Source organism: Pongo abelii, chromosome 2 (assembly GCF_028885655.2).
Source record: "Pongo abelii isolate AG06213 chromosome 2, NHGRI_mPonAbe1-v2.0_pri, whole genome shotgun sequence".
Classification (NCBI taxonomy): Eukaryota; Metazoa; Chordata; class Mammalia; order Primates; family Hominidae; genus Pongo; species Pongo abelii.
In genome coordinates this window covers 92,008,169-92,034,122 of record NC_085928.1, presented here as the reverse complement: position 1 = coordinate 92,034,122, position 25,954 = coordinate 92,008,169, and the positions used below count along the sequence as shown (strand labels likewise).

At 35.6% G+C, this 25,954-nt stretch overlaps 1 protein-coding gene and 1 long non-coding RNA gene across 11 annotated transcripts in view; one reads left to right on the top strand and one right to left on the bottom strand.

The window, feature by feature from the left end:
• Nucleotides 1–7,141, top strand: part of PTPRG (protein tyrosine phosphatase receptor type G) — a 735,254-nt gene extending 728,113 nt beyond the window's left edge. For all 6 annotated transcript variants that reach the window (XM_024244436.3, XM_024244435.3, XM_063722016.1 and 3 more), the window contains 2 exons: nt 2,026–2,161; nt 2,710–7,141. In XM_024244436.3, coding sequence (XP_024100204.1) covers nt 2,026–2,161; nt 2,710–2,856 — 283 coding nt within the window. In that variant the 3' untranslated portion in view covers nt 2,857–7,141. The remainder of the gene's footprint in view (nt 1–2,025; nt 2,162–2,709) is intronic.
• Nucleotides 1–25,954, bottom strand: part of LOC129058564 (uncharacterized) — a 68,357-nt gene that overhangs the window by 40,099 nt on the left and 2,304 nt on the right. For 3 of the 5 annotated variants that reach the window (XR_008523737.2, XR_010139194.1, XR_008523735.2), the window contains 2 exons: nt 4,245–4,290; nt 2,219–2,322 (listed from right to left, as the gene is read on the bottom strand). This is a non-coding gene — a long non-coding RNA (uncharacterized LOC129058564). Of the gene's footprint in view, nt 1–2,218; nt 2,323–4,244; nt 4,291–9,444; nt 16,286–17,162; nt 17,232–25,954 lie in introns of all 5 variants that reach the window. The other 2 variants (XR_010139195.1, XR_008523734.2) reach the window with 2 other exon arrangements.

Sequence of the window (25,954 nt, the reverse complement as noted above, 5' to 3'; positions counted from 1 at the left end):
GTGGAAGGTCAGAGTTATTTGGACATAAGTGTACCAGTAAAAAATGAAAATTATATGTTTGAATGACTAAAAACAATACGAAGTAAATGTAGAGACAGCCAAGACTATTACAGAAACTTGCTTTATCAGATATCAAGACTTATTAAGGAATTGGGATACATGTGGGGAGGTACAAAAAAACAGACAAACAGAATAAAAGGTCAAAATAGAGTTCAGAAATAGGCTTGCATACATAAGAATGTAGTACATGATAAAAAGGAAGCTGACGTCAGTGAGAAAAGATCACACTGTAAAATAAGAAGTGCTGGGACAACTGGTTATACAATGGAAAAATAACTATAATCACACCCCTTCCTTACATCAAAGCAAGAATAAGACTCAGATGAATTAGACAATTAAATGTAAAAAAGTAAAATTAGAACATGTAGGAGAGTATCTTTAAAATACAAGGTTAGAGAAAGCATTCTCAAACAAGATTCCAATAAAATCCAAAAATAAAAGATTTATCAACTTGATTACATCTAAACTGTACTTCTGTATAACAAAATGACCACAAACAATGTTAAGAGAAACAGATTGGGGGGAAAAAAAACTCACAAGTACTACAGACACTGTAAAAATAACTCCTATATAAATCAATTTGAAAGAGGCAAACTTAGTAGAAAAGTGTTAATTAGGCAATTTCAGAAGAGGAAATATAGATGGTCAGTATTCATAAAAAGACATTCAGCCTCCCTGGTAATCAAGGAAATGTAAATTAAAACCCTAGTAAGATACAGTCTTCCACTCATCAGATTGGCAAAAGTGTTTCAAGTTTAAAATGATGAGGAGAAGCAAGTGTTCTCATGCTGGGAATAGTATGAACAGGTAACAACCACTTGGGAAAGAAATATGGCAGTATCTTTGAAACTAAAAATGGGCATACCTGTGACCCTAGCCCTTCTACTCAGTACCTATGCTAAAGTGCACAAATTCAAACAAGCTAAATGTCCATCTAGAAGGTAAACCTGGTATGCATGTAGCAGATGAAATAATGAGTTGAACTGAAATGTAGTGATTGATATACTTAAATCTGGAAGGCTGTTATCTACATATGTAATAATTTTTACCTCTGGAGAGGTTACCTTTAAAGCTGGGGGGTGGCTAAGGGGGACTTTGGTCTTATTTGTATTAAAGATACAAAACATGTAATATTTTAATTTTATGTAACAATTCAGAAATGACATTTAAGTTTTTCAAAAAACAATGGGCACAGGGCATCTGAACTCCAGTCTCATTTCTGCCACCAGCCAGCAACATCATCTTGAACAATTCATTTAATCCATCTGTTTTCTCATCACTAATGTGGAAACTATGTGCCATCACAGATTCTTGTGAAAACTGGAGTTGCCAACCTGGCCTGATGGAAATTTACTACCTTTCTAAGACTTTTTTGTGAAGCAAAGAGAACCACATTTATCTTCCCAAGGATTTCATAGAAAGTGCTCTCATTAGGAAAGTTCCACTTCAGTGCCAAAATAATTATTTCATATGAAATTAATTTTGGAAATTGTCTGTTTTGGGCCATATAATTCCATTTTTTAATTTTTCATATTCTGTAAGTTCAATTTTAACTGTTTGGAATTGTTAAAAAAAATTTCAGAGCCCTTCATCACTGGCTGCTGTCCAATAATGTCTAGTTAAGAGGTTCTCTTTATTGTTTTTTCTGTTGTACCACCCAACTCATCACCAACACCAAATCATCTTTAGCTCTCCCAAGTCTACTTTTGAACCTCTCATTTCCTATTAGATATCAAGCTAAATGTCTAATGAACCAATTTGGGACACTCTCCTTTCATAAACAAATCTCACCTTTATGCTAGCTTCCAAATCCCTCCCCCACCAGCATTTCATTCATTCGTGTCTTTAGAATAAATGTCAAAACAGTCTACTTAGTTTCTATGAAAATACATGACAGTAATTTCATTTCAATATATTTGGTCCCTTTGTACATCTGAAATCATATCTTTTTTTTTCCTCCCCCAGGTATGGAGCAGTTTCAGCAGGAATGTTATGTGCCCTTACCACCCTGTCCCAGCAACTGGAGAATGAAAACGCTGTGGATGTTTTCCAGGTTGCAAAAATGATCAATCTTATGAGGCCTGGAGTATTCACAGACATTGTAAGTAGTTTGCTTATGTGTAAAACCTGTACTACATCAGTTGAAACTCAGACTCACAGTTTAGAGCAGTAGTTCTCAACTGGGGGTGATTCTGCCCCCCAGGGGACATTTGGCCATGTCTGGAGACTTTTTTGCTTGTCACAACTGCAGATGGATGGCATCTAGAGGATACAAGCCAGAGATGCTGCTAAGCAAACTACACAGCACAAGACAGCCCTCAACACCATAGAATTATCTGGCCCAAAATGTCAGTAGTGCTCAGGTTGAGAAGCCCTGCTTTAGAGGATAGTATTCTCTGGTTATCTTAATGAACAATCAACAATGAGAATTGGTTCCAAGCTAACAGAGATCAAAAGGACATGAAGAAGGTATAGGTCTTGACTATAATGAATTCAAATGATTTTTTTTTAAAGTTTCTTAGATAACATTTATGCTATTGCTGTTTCTCTAGTGTGTTTTTCACAATTACCATTTTAATTGGTATTTCCACCTTATGTGAAATGACTAAGCTGTTCTTTGGCTCAAACTGTCTTCTTCTTGTTTTTCAGGAACAATACCAGTTCGTCTATAAAGCAATGCTTAGCTTGGTCAGCACTAAAGAAAATGGAAATGGTCCCATGACAGTGGACAAAAATGGTGCTGTTCTTATTGCAGATGAATCAGACCCTGCTGAGAGCATGGAGTCCCTAGTGTGACTGGAATCCTGAAAGGGCACTTAATTTGTAAACTTCTGAAGACTGAGAACTTTTTTGAGGCCTTTTTTGCCAGACTCTAGGTTATACAATAACCCAGTTACTTTTTTACACTGATAAAAGTTTTGATATTTATTTTTTGCCATTTTATGTCTTAATGGTATCCTACTGAGCATTTGCACCTCTGTTCATTTCACACAGTGAAACGCAATTTTACCTAGTTTGCACTATATGATCAGTGTTACTGCCTATAATCTTATACAACAGCAAACCCTGATGTGACATTCCATGACAACATACATGCTACTTTTTTTTAGTTCAATACAGTGAAGATCTTTGTTATGACAGTGAATATTGCTTTTATTATTATTATTGCTAAAGCAGTTGCATTCTACTAGCAGGCAATGCTGTACTTTTCTTCAGTCCTCCTCTCCTTTTTTTTTAGGCACTGTTCAATACTGTATGCCTTCTGTATTTTAATGGAGTGGATAGCATTGTTTTCTTTTACAGACTAGCAGGCTACTGGGAGCTAAAAAGGTCTGTTAATGTCATGGCCTTGAAACAGTTCCATTTATGCTGGTTAAGAGATCCCTTAAGAAGTTAGAAGGCTTAAGAACTGCTTCATGTGAACATCCCTTATTAGTTACAAAGTTATATTCACAGTTTTTAAAAAATGTGTCAAAATAAAGGATAACTGTATTACAGCTTTCACAGTAGCTATGTGGACAATGTGTGTTATTTCCATTTTGACTCTCTAAAAGAGCTACATCCTAAAATCAGGGCTATCTTTAACAATAGCAAGATGGCAATATTATATACAACTCAGTTATGAGACCCTTTAGTTATTCTCCATTAATGCTTCTTAGTTTATAATACCATACCTCACAGTAGGAAGAATGAAAACTTCTGCAGCTGTGTAATTTTGAAACTAGTCCTCTAAAAATTCCCTATTGCTCTTATAGCAATCTAATAAAAACTACCTACATAGTCACTGTTTTCTTTCCTTCTTTGCCAAATGTTTTATAATAAATCTCTTAATTATATACATTCTTCTACTTAAGATTAAGTTGGAAATACTGTATTAGCAAAAGTCCTGGGACTTTCTAAACTCCCACAGATAGATAAATCTGATTTGGAGAAAGAAATTTAAAATATTTAATTAAAGATGATACCCACATTTTCAAGTTTTTAAAAGAGGGAGATGGCTTTGTATGCTTTTGTGTAGTTTAGAACAGATATACATCACTAAAAGATACCAATAATCATTAGAGCTCAAGGAAGTTATTTGGTGCAGCCTCTGGAGCCATACTCACCCTGCAGTGCATAATGGAAAAATTAGGAGCATTAATAAGAAATTTCAGTAGTGTTTGTAAGGAAAATAAGCTACTTACTGAGATCTGTTTCTTCTATTGCATGTTTGCTTTTGAGGGACAGCTTCTGTTAAAAGTGAAATCAGAATAGGGTTAGGGCCTGTTAGGAAGAATAGGGTTTTATTTACTTTTTATGTCAATTACTTCAACATAAAGGCCACACTGGCTGCTGTCATGCCATCTGGATAGGCATTAAACATTAATGATGATCAGCACTGAGGTTCTATTTATCTTGAGTTGGCTTTCATAAAGTTTGTCAGAATGGTGCTGGAGGACCAGAATTGCTAAGGAGAAAGAAGCTATGGGCCAAGTTAAAGAATTTGAATGCAAAGGCCAGGTCAATGGAGTTTTCATAAACTACATAACTTACCAGGGTTTATCTCATCTTCTCAATACACAGATTTAACAACACGGAATACTCTGCTTTTCAAGAGCTGTGAAGCTAGTCCTGAGATAAGATGTTCAAGAGAGCATGCTAAGTTGCATGTGCTAGATGACAGACACCTTTACAGCCCCTCCGCTCCAACCAGAGGTGACACAGGAAGCTCTGTAAAGTTCAAGTAAAGCTTGAACACAGGAACACTACAACTGCCAGATGCTGAGGAGAATCAGGAAAGCAATGAGCTAGACTTTTTTTTTAGTCAATTAAGTGGGTTTATTTTAGTTGTATAGAGTATTGATATGAGTTAACTCTTTTTAGTAGATGGCAAAGTGGGCTTGATGTTCAAAAGTAATGTTCGAGTTAGGGTTCATGGTCCCTTTCTCAGTAATTTTTTCTTAATAAAAGTAAACACTGGTTCAAAGACAAATAGCAAGTATTCCCTCCTGTGCTGTTTATAGAGGGCTCAATTCGTAGAAAGGCATACCCTCCAATGCAATTCTGTGGCTGTCTCTTACAGTGGTTTCAGAATCACGATAAAACAGCTAGTAAACAAGATAGGAACAAAAAAGAAAGAGTTCAGAAGTTCCCTGTGAGCAAACTGTGTGTCTCCAGCTAGCTTGAACCAAAGTCTTCATATCCTGACCCACTGAATTATAAGCAATTGCTACTTGCCCATCTTGCCAAAGTAATCCAAACACACTTCGATGAGGACAGTTATATTTAGCAGGTCCTCACCCCTGCAAGAGACAGCATATCCTCACTATTATTATTCATGTGTTATTGGCAAAAACATAGCTTGCATCTTTCCAGAGGCAGAGTTTCAAAGACAGGGTTTTCTTTGAGACATAAGCACATTGCTTAAGTACATAACAAGGTTATTAACACTTGCGCTCAGGAGAAAGGAAATAGCTATTGCAAATTAATGTGTGCAACTTAATAAAATAAGCTGTTTGTGTATATGAATTTAGCTCTAGGTAAGCAAAATGCACACATCATATAAAAATAAATTGCAACGATCAGACCAAGTGGCTGTGCTGAACATCAAAGAAAAGACATGTTGTTGCCATCAGGAGAACTCTTTCTTATATGCGATAGCCAAGATATCTTTAATATGAAAAAAGTTAATTTCTGAATTTCAAAAAGAGTAAGATTAGCTAATTGGTCTTCCTAATTTTTATGCCTTTAGAGTTTTTAGTCTATTCAAGTAGAAGAGTCCAGCGAGGCCAAAGAAGGGTTACGGTGTTCAAGTTCTGGTTGTTGGAGTTTTTAGCCCAGAGTGACATACTGAAATCAGTAAATAATTATTTTATAATGACACAGCACAACTGCCTTGTTATGAATTTTTCTTAAATGCATATATACTGTATTTAAAATTAAAATATAGATACCAATTTACCAAAGATACATATTACTAATTCTAAGCAAAATTTTTAAAAAATCCCCAACTCATCATAATTTAAGAATCAAAATGTAGTTCGTCTTAAGAATTTAGCGGTTATACTGGAAATGCATTTTCAACTCCTATGTTCTAAAGTTTATGTTCAAATGGTGCCAGCGAATTTTTATATGAAGGGAAAATGCCTGCTTTTTTTGTTTTTTTAACAGATGTAATTTCACTTAACCCTTTGCGCTTTCCCTTAGTTGTCATTTAACATACAATACTGGCTTTACTTATCTCTAGAAAGAAGGCATGCTACAAATAGGAAGGAATTGTAATAACGATATTTGGCCTCTACTTTGTCTTAGCTGTTAAACTGTTTTTAGTATTTTTGTTAAATATTTGCAAAGGGAAGCATTTTCTACAGACGATAATTAATTTCAAGAAAAATCTTGAGTTTTAAGAAATAAACATCTCCAGAAAAGGAGACAGTCGATTTTATAAAATGTCGCAACTCTCCAACATTTGGGGTAGTGACTCCTTTTTTGTTAGGACATTTGAAACTAGCAAGCAGCCATTGTTTCTAAAGAATTCTGCCCTCATGTTGACCCATGTTTCTTTCACTTCATTTTGAAATAGCTAAAAATCATTAAAACTGTAAATATTTTGTTGCTTGGGTAAGCATCTTCTGGGAACTTTGTATCTATGGTATATAATCATAGAATTTTATATTTTCATATAAAGCTAATTTTTTTCTAGTTTCAACTCCGTCATAGTTTTTTTTCCTTTTTGTGGTGGATATGTGAATTCAACTTTCTGTGTACTGAAGTAGCAAAAACCATCTTTACATTCCAAAAGAATCCAACATGTGTTATTTCTTTGAGGCAGTGATTGTGAAAGTTGGGTTTTCTTTTTAATTCCATTGACCATTTGTGCAATAGGAATTAGACATAATTAGTCACTGAAAACATTTGTCGCATTGACCCATTTGGAAAAAGTGTGTGTTTTTTTTTTAAATTTGTTCAGGGGGAGGGGTTTTGTAACCTGAAATTTTTCCCTTTTTCTTCTGTTTAAACTATATCAAATCATTCTATTATAGTGTTATTTAATATGTAAATTGTATTGCTATACATAAAATAAAGTATGGTTTTTGATGTATTCAGTAGTGTTGAGCATTTCTATGAAAATGTTTATATCCAATAAAATCAGGTTACTAGTCTCCCTTAACAGATCACATTAATACCCACCAACCCTCTGGTCTAAGTTTTCATGGTAGTAAAATGAACATTGGTAGTCGTCTTTACACAGGCAGCAAACCAAAAAGAATGGTCTTTGCTGGGTTGATTTATCAATGTTCTTTCTCCTTTAAAGGGTAAACAGTGACAGTTTTACCTGCTTATCTAAGGAATCAAACTTTATTCAGTTTATGATTCTGCTGCTAAGTTGTGAACAGAATTACTATTTTCTCTAGTGTATCAACCAGATTTGTAACAACTCTCTTAATATTTACCAGGTAGGATGAAGGATATATCCTGGCAAGACTTCTGGAGAATCTATATGTGTAAGATCAGTACAATTGCTTCTACTTAACAAGGACTTTTGACATTTCCAAACAGGTATACAAGTCCCAAACTTGGCAGCTTTGGCCTACCATTCTGTCGTAACTTTTAGTGGCTCCACATCAGGTCTCAACTCTTTCTACCCAAGGCCCCAGTTTTTCTCCCATAGAGATAAGGGCTGATACTTCACTCTCGCTAAGTCATGAGGAATTTAAGAAACAATGTGTGAAGAGTATGTGGAAGAACAACTCTAGCACAAAAGAATGAAATCTCTTAGGATATAATCCTAGTCTTCCTCAAATTATACCCATGGGGAAACTACTACCCTATATCATAGGCTACACCAGAGGTCCACAAATTGATGGCCTGTAGATTGCATTCAGTCCACAGATATATTGTATTTGGCTCATAATTTTAAAGTTTGTATTAGTTACCAATATTTAAAACATGAAAACTTTTGCATTAAGATTCAGGTTTCAAACTTCTTTAAAAAATTTGGGTGTTGGTGTAACAGGCTCACACTCTCCCATGACAGTAACAAGATGGAAATGAACAGCAGTTTTTGCATTTAGGTGCAACATATGCTCTCTCCAGTTCACCAAAGTCTACATTGCTCCCTATCACCTTATGTCTAGCCATCATCAGTCGTTTAATTAACCTGCCTGGATCCTGTGAGCAGTTGCCTCTGAGATATCCAATAAGAATTTCGACACCATCTTCCATCTCAGGCTAGTAAACCAACAACCAAGAGTGGCAAGTAGAAGTATCTCTAAGTCTTTCATCATGAAAATCCTAGACAACCAGCACACAGCCCAGTGGGTTCCCACATTACTAACCACCTCTAAGTCCACCCAAGATGATTCCATTAAGCAGCAGTTATGACTATTCAAAATCATTTTAAAAAATCAATTTTCTACTCCATGGCTTTTACTGCCCAGGACATAACCTTAGACGAGGAAGCTTCATTTATGCTACTACAAGTGGCAGAAATAAACCAGAGTACAAAAAGCTACTGGTCCAAAACTCTATTTTTAAACAGCTAATTGTGGAACTTTGAGATTTAGAAACAAATCACTACTGACCATGCCTGGATTCAGAGACAGGATTGAAGACAATGGCTTTAAATTCCTGCCTATGTTAGTAAAATCACATAAAGGCACTAGAAGATGGGAACCAGAAGTTGGTTACTAGCAAGTTAAAATTGGCTTTTGTGATTGTGAAGTTAAGTTTGGCAGAAAAGGATAATTACACCAGCAGTTTATCTGAACATAACAATTATGTTGCTCAAAAGTTGAAAAGAAGAAATTAACTTTATCTAATTTGTGGTAATTTCAAATCATTTGACTTGTAGTTAGTTACTGGCCTATCAACTATTTTCCCTTTCCCACACCCTACACTTGCAGGGTGTAAAGGCAGGCTTTGTAGCAATATCCAGTGGGCCTTGCAAAGCTTAGGAGAACATTCTAAACCAGAGACATCTTTAGCACTATGTTAGGATCCATTCCATAAGCATTTCCTGCATGTCTACTACAGACCACATGTTAGTTATACTCTATATAGAATGTAGAGTTGTTGGCAGAGGCATTTCAAGTCAGATGAGACAAAGATGACAATTTAGTCTTAAAAAAATTAGTTCTTCAATTTATTCCAAAATATTTAGTTGGCACTATAGTAGAGATGGTTTTTAGGGAAAGAATAAAAAAGACTATTGTGCACCAATGTGAGCAAACAAGTAAAACCTGTAATCACAGACACTCTATTACACAGTATGCTGACAAAATTCTGTTTATTCTATATTAGTTACTAGAACTCAGAAAACATTTTTCCATACAGTAAAAAATGTTCAAAGATGAGGACTACAGGGTCAAAAAGCCAAGGGTGCCAGTCAATTCTGCCACTTACAGTGTTATGAGGCAAGTTACTTCAGCTTCCTAAGTGCCATTTTCTTCATCTGTAAAATACAGAAACTAATGTTTACCTCATAGACTGCTCTGAGGAGTAAATGAGATGATGCATGCAAAGATCTTGGGATAGTAGATAGTAAGTACTCAATTAATACTAGCCATTTTAAGTATCATATAACCCTGCTTTATTTAATTGCTTGGCAGACCTTTTGTCAATAATGAGTCAACCTACCTAAGCTTGCCCAATTAAATAGAAATACTGAGAAATTTCTGTCACTAATGAGGAAGCTCACAAAGTCAAATAAACGCCGGGCGTGGTGACTCATGCCGGTAATCCCAGCACTTTGGGAGGCCGAGATGGGCAGATCACTTGAGGTCAGGAGTTTGAGACCAGCGTGGCCAACATGGTGAAACTCTGTCTCTACTAAAAATGCAAAAATTAGCTGGATGTGGTGGCACACACCTATAATCCCAGCTACTCAGGAGGCTGAGGAAGGAGACACTTGAACCTGGGAGGAGGAGTTTGCAGTGAGCCGAGATCATGCCACTGCACTCCAGCCTGGGTGACAGAGTGAGACTCCATCTCAAAAAAACAAAACAAAACAAAAACAAAGTCAAGTAAGATCCAAGAGAGGTGAATGGGGATGAAGGTAGGCAGTGAAAGCAACACATATATCCTACTGTCCAGAAACAAGAGTGGCAGAAGCAGGGAATGGATAAATACGCACAATGCCCCAAAGCTTGAATATTTCTCTTCTAACCATTTAAGTCACTCTGTGCCTTCTAAGAAAGTTTTTTTTTTTTTCAAAAAAGAAAAAAGCTCCATAATTTCAGAAAAGTGGAACAGAAGGCTTAATAACATTTGTTAATGTCAAGGACCAAGCACAGAATATTGCACAATACTATGAAAATGGTGAATGTTATTTCCTTCACTAGCAGCAGCGCTCTATCTCTGCCTCAAAACTCTATAAGCCAATACAAACAAGGATAATTCCTTTCTCCTCAGCCAATTTTTATCTCCTATATTTCTCGCTACTTTCAGTAGATCACTGTCATTATCATAACCATCATCATCCCTTAACCTAGGCTTACTTGGCCTCATTAGCTATTCATTATTGTTTTATGAAGAAGTGGCCATAAATTAGAGGCAGTTCATGTTTTGGTATTTATATGGTGAAAGTATCTCACTATATAAATAATATTATCTGTTCCCTGTGTCAACACTATTGACTTACTAAATAAGTTATGATTATTTTTCTTATAACACTTGGTGTTTAAACAGTAAATTTAAAAATATATGCCAATATTTAACATTTTCATGACTCAGGAATCCTGACAATGTTTCAAAATTGACCATTTAAAAATAGCTATATGGGATGGGCTCTTATAATAGATTATTAGAAATGAAACATTTTCCATGGAAAGACGGGCAGTAATCATGAGAACTTATAATTTATCATTAATATTTGTTAATAAGATACCTTTTGCTTAAGACACATTGCTTAAAAATATGTGAACTGGATTTTCTGTCAGAACATTCCAACATGGTTAGCAGTTCTTTTCTGAGATTTTCTTGTAATGTTTCTCTTATCTCACTGGTTAGGAACGTGCTGAGAACAACCTGGGGTCCAAAATATGCGACTCCCTTAGGTGCTTTTGCAGAGTGCAAATTACTCAAAAAGTTTGATGGGATTTTTCACTACCTCAATATTTGCTACTTTTCAAATCTCATTATTGCATTTACATCTAAATGCTGGCAAGCCCCAAGCTTCTGTTGAAGTAGCCCTTTTTTCTTCTATGTATAGCCTCTGTCCTCAGGTAATTCCATCCAAATCCATGGAATTATGTACTTTCTATATGCCAATGACTCCCAAAGTACCTATGTTGTCCAAACCTATGCCCTGAACTCCAGATTTATATCCAGCTGAACATTCATCATCTCCATTTGTATATCTAATCAGCATCCCAAACTTAACATGACAAAAGCACAACTGGAATTTTCCCCCAACCTGTTCTTACCCTAGTCTTCTAACAGTAGTAACATCTACTCAGGTAATCAAACTAAAAATCTAGCTGTCTTCCTTGACTTCTCTTTATTTCCTGCCATTTAAAAAGAAGAAACAATACAATTTTTTAACACAGGCAAAATAGCTGAACAGATACTTCATCAAAGATACACAGCTGGCAAGTAACACATAAAAATATACTCAATATATTTAGTCATTAAGTAAATGCAAAATGAAACCACAATGTAATACACATATTAGAATCAGTGAACTTGAAGACAGGTCAATATGTATAACCCAAAATAAAATACAGACAGGAAAAGAATGAAAACAGTGTAAAGAATCCAAACTGTGTAATAGTATCAAATGATGTACATATTGTATAACTGGAGAAGAAAGAGATAAAGAGGCAGAAGAAATACTTGAGGAAATGATGACTTAGGTTTTCCTGTATTCATGACATCAAGCCACAGATCCAAGGAGATTAAAGAACACCAAGCAGGATGACTACCCCTCCCACCCCCCCAAAAAAATCACACTTAGGCATATCACATTCAAATTGTAAAAACCAAAGACAAAAAAAAATCTTGAAGGCAGCCAGAGAGAGTTGAAAAAACACATTATCTAAAAGTAAATAAGAACTTATCTTCTTGTCATAAACCATGCAAGCCAGAAGACAACAGAGCGACATATTTGTGTTCAATTCTGTCAACTCAGAATACTATACCCAGTGAATAGGAGGTTATTCTTCTAAATGATTTATGTGAACAGGTAAAAATATTTTCCATTTACAGCCATATTCTTACAGACTGTTTTTGTTTTCCAAATGAAAGTCAATACTTGCGTAGATATGTTTTGTACTCAAGGTGATGTTCCACAAATATGGTTTAATGATAGCCTAATTAGTTGTCATTAAGGTATTTATTTAGGGAAAAGCTTAGGCAATCAGCACAATCCCTATGTACTAAGCTAGAATTAGCAGAAGGAATGCTTATGTTGCTTTGTTAATAAAGCTCAAATGAAGACAGAAACATACATTCAGATTCACATCCACATTATGCAAGCAGGAAAACAAATAAAAAAGACAAGACTAAAGCCACTTTAGGGAATAATCAGTGTGCTTCAAAAAACACTTTGGCAGAGAGCGAAGAAATCCAAGTACATTGTTGAGTTTGCATCATGCAGGCTATGCGTAAGCCACATGAGATACAGAGCAAAAGGGATAAAAGCCAATATGTTTAATGGATGTATTTGAAAAACATTTTTTAAATGCAAATATAAAGTTCTGTTAATTAATCTCCCTTAAAAACCAACTAATTTAATCTTGTCAATCCTGCTTAGAGCATTCAATAGTTCTTTAATGATATCATCATTCCTCTCTTTACTACTACCATTTATCCAACTTTGCATTTCCTCCTTTCTTCAACTCACACTCATTTTCTAGCCAAGTCCAATCTATTCATTGATTCACATACTGTTTCATTCCTACACTGAGGTGTTTACCTGTCACACCCCTCACTTGAAATGCTATCCCCTTCACTCCAATGCTCAGATGATGACCTTCTCCTTGAAACTATTTCTGACTTGTTAACCTGTAACTATTTTTAGTAAGATGAGCCACTTGGTTTTATACTCCTGCTATGACAAATTATCCCAAGTCTATTCTTCATCTTGTTATGCAGGAGTTGTCTCTGAGAAACAAAAGGTGATGGGTGAATGAGGACATGAGATATGAAACCACCACTAAAGACAAAATGCTCAACACTCCCAAAGAGCCTTGGGATGGGGTAGTATTCTTTTAACATTATAAGTTGACATGGAAGGTGACCTCCCAATTATGACTATGTGAGGTGAGGGCCTTCAATAATTGAGAGCTATAAAAAGAGAATGCATAATGAGTAAACATTGTTCACTTTCCCAAATAATCTTTTAAACACTTTTATCAAAGTTTTTCTAAAATAAGAGTACTGTTCTTCAGAGACAGAAATTTTGTGCTAAGAGTCTATGCCTTAGTTTCTAGGAATGGATTGGGGTCACCCCATCTTTAAATGTTAAACCAGTCTTCCAACCAAGAACTACAATAGTTGGGAAGGTAACTATCACAACCATGTTAACATTTATTGAACATATTTTATATACCTATCTCTACATATTCCAAGCCCTGTAGAAGATAGGAACAAAGTAAAATAATATGTAGTCTCTATACAAAGATACACACATACATACACACACACACACACACACACATACACACACACACACGAAGTGTATGCAGACCTGGGCTGGGCATGGTGGCTCATGCCTATAATCCCAGCACTTTGGGAGGCTGAGGTGAGTGGATCGCTTGAGGCCAGGAATTCGAAACCACCCCGGCCAACATGGCAAAACGCCATCTCTACTAAAAATACAAAAATTAGCTGCGTGTGGTCCCACACACCTGTAGTCCCAGCTACTTGGGAGGCTGAGGCATGAGAACTGCTTGAACTCAGGAGGTGGAGGTTGCAAGGAGCAGAGATCACACCACTGCACTCCAGCCTGGGTGACAGATCAAGACTCTGTCTCAAAAATAAATAAAATAAAATATATACAGACCTGAAAAGTTAAATAACACTACATGACAATTTATCATTAGGTTCCAAATAGATTAGTATTACATAAATTACAAATGGATTAGTATTATTAACATAAATAAGTGCCACAGGAGTTCAGAGGAAAAGCTTTAAGAAGAATGTGATACTTCAGCTGGACCTTAAAAAACAGATAAATCTTGAGTGAAAAAAACAGGTAATGAAGGACATTCTGTTCATGTGAATGTTGGAAACAGACTTGCATAAACAAAACTTTTTGTCTTAATAAATAAGATGAACTTGGAAAAGTAAGATAAGGTTTATACCATGGAAGACCTTAAATATCAACCTAAAGAGTTTGGACTTGACTTTGCCTGAAGGTGACAACCAAGGAAGATATATCAATAATGTTACTGTCAAAGAAAGACCATAAACAACTTTAGCAAAGTCTCACAATGTGCAAAAATCACAAGCATTCCTATACACCAATAATAGACAAGCAGAGAGCCAAATCATGAGTGAATTCCCATTCACAGTTGTTACAAAGAAAATAAAATACCTAGGTAGGAATAAAACTTACAAGGGATGTGAAGGACCTCTTCAAGGAGAACTACAAACCACTACTCAAGGAAATGAGAGGACACAAACAAATGGAAAAAAAAATTTGATGCTCATGGATAGGAAGAATCAATACCATGAAAATGGCCATACTGCCCAAAGTAATTTATAGATTCAATGTTATTCCCATCAAGCTACCAATGACTTTCTTCACAGAACTAGAAGAAACTACTTTAAATTTCATATGGAACCAAAAAAGGGCCCGTATAACCAAGACAATCCTAAGAAAGAAGAACAAAGCTGGAGGCATTGCACTACCTGACTTCAAACTATACTACAAGGCTACAGTAACCAAAACAGCATGGTACTGGTACCAAAACAGATATATAGACAAATGGAACAGAACAGAGGCCTCAGAAATAACACCACACATCTACAACCATTTGATCTTTGACAAACCTGACAAAAACAAGCAATGGGGAAAGGATTCCCTATTTAATAAATGGTGCTGGGAAACTGGGTAGCCATATGCAGAAAACAGAAACTGGATCCCTTCCTTACACTTTATACAAAAAACAACTCAAGATGGATTAAAGAATTAAAACCTAAAACCATAAAAACCCTAGAAGAAAACCTAGGCAACACCATTCAGGACATAGGCATGGGCAAAGACTTCATGACTAAAACACCAAAAGCAATGGCAACAAAAGTCAAAATTGACAAATGGGATCTAATTAAACTAAAGAGCTTCTTCACAGCAAAAGAAACTATCATCAGAGTGAACAGGCAACCTACAGAATGGAAGAAAATTTTTGCAATCTATCCACCTGACAAAGGTTTACTATCCAGAATCTACAATGAACTTAAAACAAATTTACAAGAAAAAAAAACCCCATCAAAAACCGGGTAAAGGATATGAACAGACACTTCTCAAAAGAAGGCCTTTATGCAGCCAACAAACATATGAAAAAAAGCTCATCATCACTGGTCATTAGAGAAATGCAAATCAAAACCACAATAAGATACCATCTCATGTCAGTTAGAATGGCGATCATTAAGAAGTCTGGAAACAACGGATGCTGGAGGATGCGGAGAAATAGGAATGCTTTTACACTGTTGGTGGGAGTGTAAATTAATTCAACCATTGTGGAAGACAGTGTGGCAATTCCTCAAGAATCTAGAACCAGAAATACCATTTGACCCAACAATCCCATTACTGGGTATACGCCCAAAGGATTATAAATCATTCTACTATAAAGCATGCACACGTATGCTTCTTGCAGCACTATTTACAATAGCAAAGACTTGGAACCAACCCAAATGCCCATCAATGATAGATTGAATAAAGAAAATGTGGCACATATACACCATGGAATACTATGCAGCCATAAAAAATAATGCAGGGACATGGATGAAACTGGAAACCATCATCCTCAGCAAACTAACACAGGAGCAGAAAACCAAACACCACATGTTCTCACTCATAAGTGGGAGGTGAACAATGAGAACACATGGACACACGGAGGGGAACATCACACACCAGGGCCTGTTGAGGGGTGGGAGGAAAAAGGAGGGAGAGCATTAGGACAAATACCTAATGCATGTGGGGCTTAAAACCTACATGATGTGTTGATAGGTGCAGCAAACAACCATGGCACATGTATACCTATGTAACAAACCTGTATGTTCAGGACATGTATCCCAGAACCTAAAGTAAAATTAAAAAAATAAATAAATAAAGACTATAAAACAGACCATTTGAGTCAGTACAGTTTTTTTTACATTTTCCTTGAAAACACTGCTTCTCAAAGATCAGAATTTTCTTGTACAGTTTTAAATACGGTCACTCTACTTAAAAGTATCCCAAGAACATGAAATTTAAATACAAATAGTACAGCTCTCTTTTACGCAATAGGTCAAAAATAATGAAATCTATTCCCTACATGTGGAGATAAAATAGTATTATAATTTTGTGCTTTCAAAATATACCTCAAAATCCAACAGATTTGTTAATTCTACTCTTCTGGGAAAGTTTGCTCTGTGAGTTTAAAACGTTTTAAAATTAAGTTTAAATTATTTACTTGTCAATGACTTTTGAGAATTCATTTGTGTAAGTTCCAGGATGAAAAATGAATACCCAGTAATTCTGAGTCTAAAAGACATGGGAAAATCAGTTAACAACGCTGAATGAAAAATGTAAATAAAGCTAAGAACACTATTACAAGATTTACTGTAAAAAAAAAAACAAACCTTTATTTGCATGTCAAATCAATGTATAAATACCTTTATTCACCTGCTAAGTAAACTTTAGAGCTTATCAGTCTTTTCAGCTCATATTATTACAAAGATGAGAGAAAATATTATCTTTGAAAAGATAAGGGCTGGGAATTCATAGAATAAATCAGGACTAAAATACACCATAGTCTTGCTATCAAGGAAAACCCAGTCCATAAGACAGGCACATATACTAAGTTAAAACAGTTTATAAGGTTTTTACACCACCTTAGTAAGAAGACTATGTGTGATACAGTCTAAGAAAATAGATCTAGTTTATTGTTAAAGCCACTCTAAAATGAAAACCTTACACTTCGTAGTGTCTTTCAATTCCAAAAGCACTTTCATATCCATTATCTCACTTGGCCCTCAGAAGTATCCTGTAACGTAGAGAAAGAAGGTAATTTTTGCCTTTCTTACCAATGATGAAACAGTTCATCAGTAGCAAATCTAGAGCTGGAATCTACATGTTCTCATTCGATAAGATGGCTATTCAACACACTGCCACTCTAGCAAATATAAGTCTAAGGGCTCAGCACATTTCAGTTGTAAAGGTCAAACTCCCTAGTTTTATTCACAGCATAAACCGGGTTATTTTTATTATGCCTGGGATATGAAGTTTACTGATTTTTTTATTTCTTTTCCTGTACATACTTTAAGGGTGCGCTACCCTTACCCGATGAAGGTAGAAATTTGATAGGGATATATTTACATGCAGCAAAGTTGGCAGAGAAGTAAATTTATATAAACCAATTTTTTTCACAAACCTGCCCATAAAGTCACATAAGTACTCTCAACAGACTGTATTTTAAAATATCAATAAGAATTGGTGATCTTAAAATGAATTAGAAAGCATTCACAGCTGTCAGAAATTCATCTGAACCATAAAATTATATATTTTGAGAGATAAATAATATTTTGGGCACATGAAATAAATGAATGCTCCATCATCATACCCTTAAAACATCTTTTGTAGAGAATTTTCTCACACAAAGAGTTCACATGCAAAACAAACTGTAACAAAAACTATTCAAAAAAATCTTTCAGCAATGCTAAAATACTTTAACTATATAACATATTTTCTGTGCTGTGTCTACTGTGAATTACTTCTCTACCAAGAACTTACTCATCCTAAGGATATTTAAAGCAAAGAAAATACCATACAAATAATTATTTAATCTTATTTCTCAGAATCCTTAGTTATCTGATAGCAATTCAAAGTACAGTCATACATTACATTAACGATGGGCATATGTTCTGAGAAATTCATTGTTAGGCAATTTCATTGTTATTTGAACATCACAGAGTTACTTACACAAACCTAGATGGCATAGCCTACTATATACCTAGGCAATATGGTACAGCCTACTGCTTCTAGGCTATGAACCTGTACAAAATGTTACCATACTGAATACTGTAGCCAACTGTAACACAATAGTAAGTGTTTGTGTATCTAAACATATCTAAACATTTAAAAAGGTACCGTAAAAATATGGTATTATAATCTTATGGGACCACCTTCTTATAAGTAATCTCACTGACAGAAACTTTGTTATGCAGTGCATGACTCCACCATTTAAAACACATCCCTAGGATTTACTGTGACCTTCAAATGTCAACACTATGTTGATTCAGAAAGGATAACTTTCTAATACATTTCATATTATTATAGTAGTCCACATGTAAAAACCACACTTTATGAATTTAGTAAATCATTTATGTGAATGTAGTTCTAGAAAGCATGTTTAAAATACCTGTTTTTAATTCTATCATATAGAAAGTCAAATTTCTAAAACAAAAACTGAAAAAAAGCTATTGTGAGATGGGTTACATGATGGGTAAATATGTCAAATGTACAGCATTGAGGTACCAACATCATACTTACAGTATCTTCATAGTTTTGCTTCTGCAGCCCTTTCCAATTTGAGGTCTGTCTTCTACCATTCAGTGTCACCATGGTTATCTAGACTTTATTTATTCATTTATTTTACACTTCTTTTCAGCTGAATAGGGCTAGGCTCTCTTCTAGGTATTGAGAATATAGCAATTAGCAAGATAGACAAGGTTCCCGTCTTCATGAAATGTATGTATATGCCAGCGAGAGGAAAGACAAACAAGCAGGCAAATATATATCAGACAGAGGTTAAGTATTACTTTAAATAAACAAAGAAAGCAAGGTAAGAAGACAGAAAATGATGGTGAAAGGAATTGTTTTTGGCAGGGTGGACAGGAAAGCCTCACTCGGGAAGTGACTAGCAAAGAACATATAAAGCTCTGTGAAAGATATTCCAGGCAAAGGGAACATCAGGTGAAAAAGTCCTTGAAATGGGACTAAGCTTGGTGTACATCAGCAAGATAAGAGTGAAGAAAGGGGAACCTGGTAAGAAATGAGTTTAGAGAGGTAAGCAGGGATCTGATCAAGCAGGGCCTTAGAGGCCATGCCAAGGAGTGTGTATTTTATTATAAGGGCAATGGAAAGCCACATAGGGTTTAAGGAGGGGAGTTACAAATTCTGGTTTATGTTTTTAAAAAATCACTAAGACCATAGAGAAGACCATAGAAGGAAAAATGTAAGATAAAGAAAACTAACGATGAAGGTGTTACATTTCTTTAATACTTGCATGTTTGGACACAAGGTAGGTAGCACACTGTACCTATAACAACATACTCCCATAACTTAAGGTTATTCTTTGATCATGAAATTAGGAAGAAAAATGTAAAGGATAGGATCAGATATCCAAAGATATTACTCCAGATACTCATGGTGGATACGAAATAGAAGTCTTTTAGAAACACTCCAAAATCTGATTTTAAAATAACTAAAGTATAACCTCAAATATCACTGGATTGTATCCAATAACTAAAAGATTTTAAGCAATCAATTTTGCAATATATGTTATTTTTAAATGAGCTGAAAAATGAGAGTGCTATACATTAAAGATTACAAACTCTCAGTCTGCTGGTATGTTTTAAATTTTTTGCTTTGTAGTTTTTTACTTGAATGAGCTGCTAACACTGAGAAGTAAGATGATTTCACATGAAAATCCAGGTTTCCGTTTTCACCTCAAAAATCAGCAGCTCCAGGTTGGGCGCGGTGGCTCACGCCTGGAATCCCAGCACTTTGGGAGGCCGAGGCAGGAGGATCACAAGGTCAGGAGGTCGAGACCACCCTGGCTAACACGGTGAAACCCCGTCTCTACTAAAAATACAAAAAATTAGCCGGGCGTGGTGGCAGGCGCCTGTAGTCCCAGCTACTCGGGAGACTGAGACAGGAGAACGGTGTGAACCCGGGAGGCGGAGCTTGCAGTGAACCGAGATCGCGCCACTGCACTCCAGCCTGGGCGAGAGTGCAAGACCGTCTCAAAAAAAAAAAAAAAAAAGCAGCATCTCCAGCACCTTTTATTCTTGCAAGGCAACAATCTTGGAGGTGAGCAACTCTATTCTTATAAAATTCTACTAGAAGCTTCTCTAAAAATAAATGGATAAATTCTTTTACATTACTTTTCAAGTAACATGGGACTTTTTATGTTGCTTTAAAAAGAAAAGAAAGCGTTTATCCTTTCGCCAACTTAAATTTATTCCACTAGCATCCATGAAGAACCCATTATGAAACAATAACTGCTATGAAGAGTTTGGAGTCCAGATAAATAATTCTAAAGGCACAGGAACTCTTGGAGATTCTACTGAACATTTATTCCACCACCAACCCCAAAGGCAAATGCTGACTCCAAGATGTGAGGTGTCCAATAAGGTCCTAGTTTCCAGTAGGGTGACCTGCACCTCCACATCTTTATGCATGACAGTAACATTTCTTACAACTTCACAGGGCTTACACCTTCACCCAGGGCATCAGCTGCCATGTATGAGCTAATCCACTATTCAGACAGATACTCAGAGCATAAATTGCTATATATAGGAAATGAGAATCAAATCAACTAGTCCTCTCAAAAGGATTATGTTATTTCGTATAAAATCTACAATAAAGCATTTTTAAAACATATCACATCCTTTCCTTTTTTAAGCTATCTGACAAGTCAGATGAGACTCCTTAGGTCTACTTTAAGTTATTTTTGTACTATTTGCTAGATACCACATCAATGTATGGTGTTCATAAACAAGAAACAGTTGCACTCTACAAGTCTATAGAAATGACAGTACACAACGAGCTGAGACCATGAGCTGAGAACAAAGTATAATCGAACAAGCTTTTCTTTTCCCTCATAAATACCATCAGAAACATAATTTTAGCACCCCAGAAAGCAACAAGCTAATATTGTGAATTAAATAGATGTAAAAAATATATTTTTAATGCAAAGCAAAGGAAAGAAAAATGCGATCTCAAACGTACATGCATGGATATCTATGGCAGATTTTGGAGTCTACTTTTATGGAACACACTTCATGAAAATAAGCTTTGCTTCTACTTAAACATTTCAAAACATTAAATGTGTAATAGTTTTCCCAATGGCATATGGTTTGAATTGATACTGGTAAGTAATCGTACATAAAATGAAACTACACTGAACTAAATGTTAGTAAAAGTGATAAAATAAAATACTAGCAATATAAACCATTGCATGGGTGTATGCCATATTACCAGGTGAAAAAAAAAATTATTGCAATTACAGGCTTTCATTATTTATTTCACCTTTATGTAATTACATCTTATACATGTTTATTTAGTAATATCGATCTGAGACACCATTTTGAGAATATAATTAACTGGATAGTAAAACAGAACGTGTGTATGTTTTACTATTTTTCTCTTTATTTCAAAAAAGTTGGTCTTTGTTAGTTGTGTTTAACTGCCATCTAGAGTTAAAATGAATCCATTTCTTTTCCCCTCTACTTCTTTTCAAAATTTTAGGCATACAGGCAAACATGTTTCACTTCTACTTCACATCAAACAAATATTCGTCAGACAAAAAAATTGTAAAAGGATAACTTTATCCAATTTTTCAAATTACTGTTAGCAATCACACCTGCTGCAAATATTTGAAGTTGACTAAAAATTGAGTCTTACATTTACACTGGTTAAAACGCTATTTTTGACTATATAAACAAGCCAATGAACAACCTAATACACATATGGACTCTGGGAAATACATTACAAACTTCAGGTTAATTTACAGTCTATTTCATGACCTACAATTTGTTTTTTTTTTTTTTTGAGTCCAAGAAAAGCAGACCCAAATAAAAAGATATTCAGTAGTTACTTCATTTTTTTCACATATGAAAAATATGATTATGAAAAATTAGCTAAATTCCAGGCCGGGCGCGGTGGCTCACGCCTGTAATCCCAGCACTTTGGGAGGCTGAGGTGAGCAGATCACCTGAGGTCAGGAGTTCAAGACCAGCCTGACCAACATGGAGAAACCCTGTCTCTACTAAAAATACAAAATTAGCCGGGTATGGTGGCACATGCCTGTAATCCCAGCTACTCGAGAGGCTGAGGCAGGAGAATCGCTTGAACCTGAGAGGCGGAGGTTGCGGTGAGCCAAGATTGCACCATTGCACTCCAGCCTGGGCAACAAGAGCAAAACTCTGTCTCAAACAAACAAACAAAAAAAATCATTAAAAAAAAAAAAGAAAAATTAGCTAAATCCCAACTGCATATTCAACTAACTGAACTTTTTACTATTCTTATGTTAAAAGTGGCATTCAAATCCCAACTTCAGCAGGGAGTTTGTAAGAATAAGCCATCAGTACAATTACTCAGCTTTCAATTTAAGAAAGTCATTATTAAAAATCTATTTTAAAAACGGATACTGAAGAGAAAAATGAAATTAGATTTGAAAATAAGACTTGACGCCCTAGCACAGAAGAAACGTATTCACATGAAGTGTTCCAAAAATTAGGTAAAATATTACTGTTCTCATATAAATAGAGTATAGGTTTTTTTTAAATTAACTTTCCCAAATGCATTAAACCACAACAGCTTTTTCTAACAATATTTTAATACATCATTAGATTCTGAAACAAAGAAGTTGCAATCCAGTAAAACTGCAACTCTTGTTCTTTCAAAGGAAATTATATGCAAGTTTTCAAGTGGATGCACACAGCAAACAATGACGATGAAAAACTGGCCGGTGCAAAGAGCCTTGAATGTTTTCAATAAACACAACTGTAGAGCATTACAAAAAGATGGAAATAGCAGAATACAATACTTATCAAGTACAGTACTCAAGTACGCATTTAAGAACGTTCTTAATTGCTTGCTCAATTGTGGACTAATAAAGTTATTACAGGATTATAAGAATCAAAGAGGAACAAACAGAGAAAAAAAAATAAGCAAGCCTGAAGGCCATGAATGAGAAAATGCCTACCTCAAGAAAAGCCTGGATTAACAGTCATAGAGACTAGTGAATGTACTGAGGGCCATTGGAAAATCAAGGAAACAGGATTGAAAAAAAAAATAAAATCTTCTATAAATTTTATACATCTGGAAAAGTGTCCATTTAAGACAATGGGTTTGTCTGAGCTCTAAATTACTGAAATTCGTGAAGTAAAAAGTACAGATGGTCCCTGACTTACAACAGTTCGAGTTATAATTTCTTGACTTTACAATGGGTTTATAGGGTATTAAATGCATTTTTGACTTACAATATTTTTGACTTACAGTAAGTTTATCAGGATGTAACCTCATCATACATTAAGGAGCATGTGCATACACATTTACTATGTATACTATTGGGGCTTAGAAAACAACACTGCAAAATGAATGGTGTTTTGGCATGCTGAACACTTTGAACCATAATAGGAAGGCCTTTGAAATTACCTCAGAATCAAGGACTTTCTTCTTTATTTTTTTTTCTTTTGAGACAGGAGGTCGCTTTGTCACCCAGGCTGGTCACGAACTCCAGGCTTCAAGCGATCCTCCCACCTCAGCCTCCCAAAGTGCTGGGATTATAGCCGTGAGCCACAGCACACCTATAATCCCAGAATCAAGGACTTTCTAATCTCTCCTGTCCTCCCTTCTCCCCACCCCCAGAACAGGGTGAAATTTAACTCTTAATATTCCTTTATCCGCCTTAAGACCTGGCCCACCAAAGAGAACATAACTGCCTTCCATCCCCTCCTTGAAATTTTATTACCAGGGAAGAAGACTGAGGCATGTAACCACACCTGAAGGGATTTTGTTCTGCCTGTTGGGCTCAAATTACAAAGAAAAACATTTACAAGCTAGTATTTCTACCTTCCAGGTCCATTCATCTTCCCTAAAGTCATTTACTATCTCTAAAAATTGCCTACAGCATGCCCTTCACCATTTCCTTCTCCCCGCTGGAGTATTTAAGCCTCAACCATCCGGCCCGTCTTTGAGCCTCATATTTTATATGGCCCCTGTGTTTATGCACACTAAGTATATTTGTATGCTGCATTAGTCCACTTTCACACTGCTAATAAAGACATACCCAAGACTGGGTAATTTATAAAGAAAAGAGGTTTAATTGACTCACAGTTCTGCATGGCTGGGGAGGCCTCAGGAAACTTACAATCATGGCGGAAGGTACCTCTTCACAGGGCAGCAGAAAAGAGAATGAGTGCACAAGCCAAGGGGGAAACCCCTTATAAAACCATCAGATCTCTTGAGAACTCACTATCACGAGGACAGTATGGGGGAAACCACCACTATTATTCAATTATCTCTACTTGGTCCCACCCTTGACACAGGGGGATTATTACAATGCAAGGTGAGATTTGGGTGGGGACACAGAGCCAAACCATATCATATTCCTTTTTCTCTTATTAATTTGTTTATTGTCAGTCATTTCCACAAAGGTTCAAAGAGAGTAGAAGGGACGCTTTCCCTCTCCTGCTATAATGCAACAAACAAATGAGTTCCTAAGAATCATCATGCGTGCTTTCAATTTAAAATTTCTAATGTTTTCTCAAGTGCATTTTACAACTACTGAGGTTTTTGTTTTTCCAAGGAAGGAAGAGGCATATGCAAATTCTCACTGGCAATCTCTAGGATTGAGCATAGTTTTATCAGCAAGATCTTATCTACGCTGAGAATGTCTAGAACATAAACATCAACTGTCAGAATGATTTCTCTATTGCAGCATTTTATCTGATTGAACCTAAATTGATACCTGGTTCACTAACAAAACCTCTAAAGAAGTATCTGCTTATAAATTCTCTCTACTCAATATCCATCAAGGGCCAATTTAAAGCATTTCAGATATATTTTGAGTATAGAATATTTTACCATAATAAAATGAACAGACTACAATTATGGAACTAGGTAAATTTCTGATTATTTTATTTCAAAGTAAAGAAAAGTACACAGGCAATTGGACCCACTACCAAATTTCACCCAGGATTTCCCGAAATAGGAAGAAAAACTATGTCAGTCATGAGCTCTTTATTTTTTTAGTACTTGTCTATCCAGAGAAAACTCAAAGTGGGTCTAAAAAGATGGCCTTCATATAAACTATAACAGAATTTACTGTTAATAACTTGGAGTATTTGAAATAGTCGAGGATTCTGCAATTTTTTTATTTCTTACTCTTTAAAGCTTGTCCTTTCTTTTCCATCCTCAAGCCTTCCTTTTCTGTCTTCATTTCTATTTTCTACTCACCAGTCTTACCTCCTCCAATAATTTCATCTCTTTATTACTATCAAACCTCTATTTTCAAATTATATGGCATCAGAAATGAAATCTTCAAAATTAAGGAAAATGAGGAGAAAACATTCTTCCCAATGCTTCCTTTCCACTAGGCCTCACACCAGAGGTACTTGCATGCACACATTTCTATGCAAGCTGCTTCCCTCACTTAGAACACTCCACACCACACTCTCCTGCCACCTGATACACCCAATCACAAAAAGACTTCCAAATCAGCCATTTTTTGAAGGTCCACCTCAGTCTTTCAAAATGCTGTCGATACTATTCCAGCTCATAGTGCTCTCTCCTGTCTTCTCTATCATCCTCATAATCGGCATACTTTTTAATTCCATAATCTCAAGATAACATACAGAATTATTTAGAATACTAACATCAAACACTTTGGAGTTCATTTACTAGCAGTGTGATCTTAAGTAAATAATTTCTCTAAGTCTCAATTTTCTCAGCTATAAAAATGAGGATACTAAGACTTCG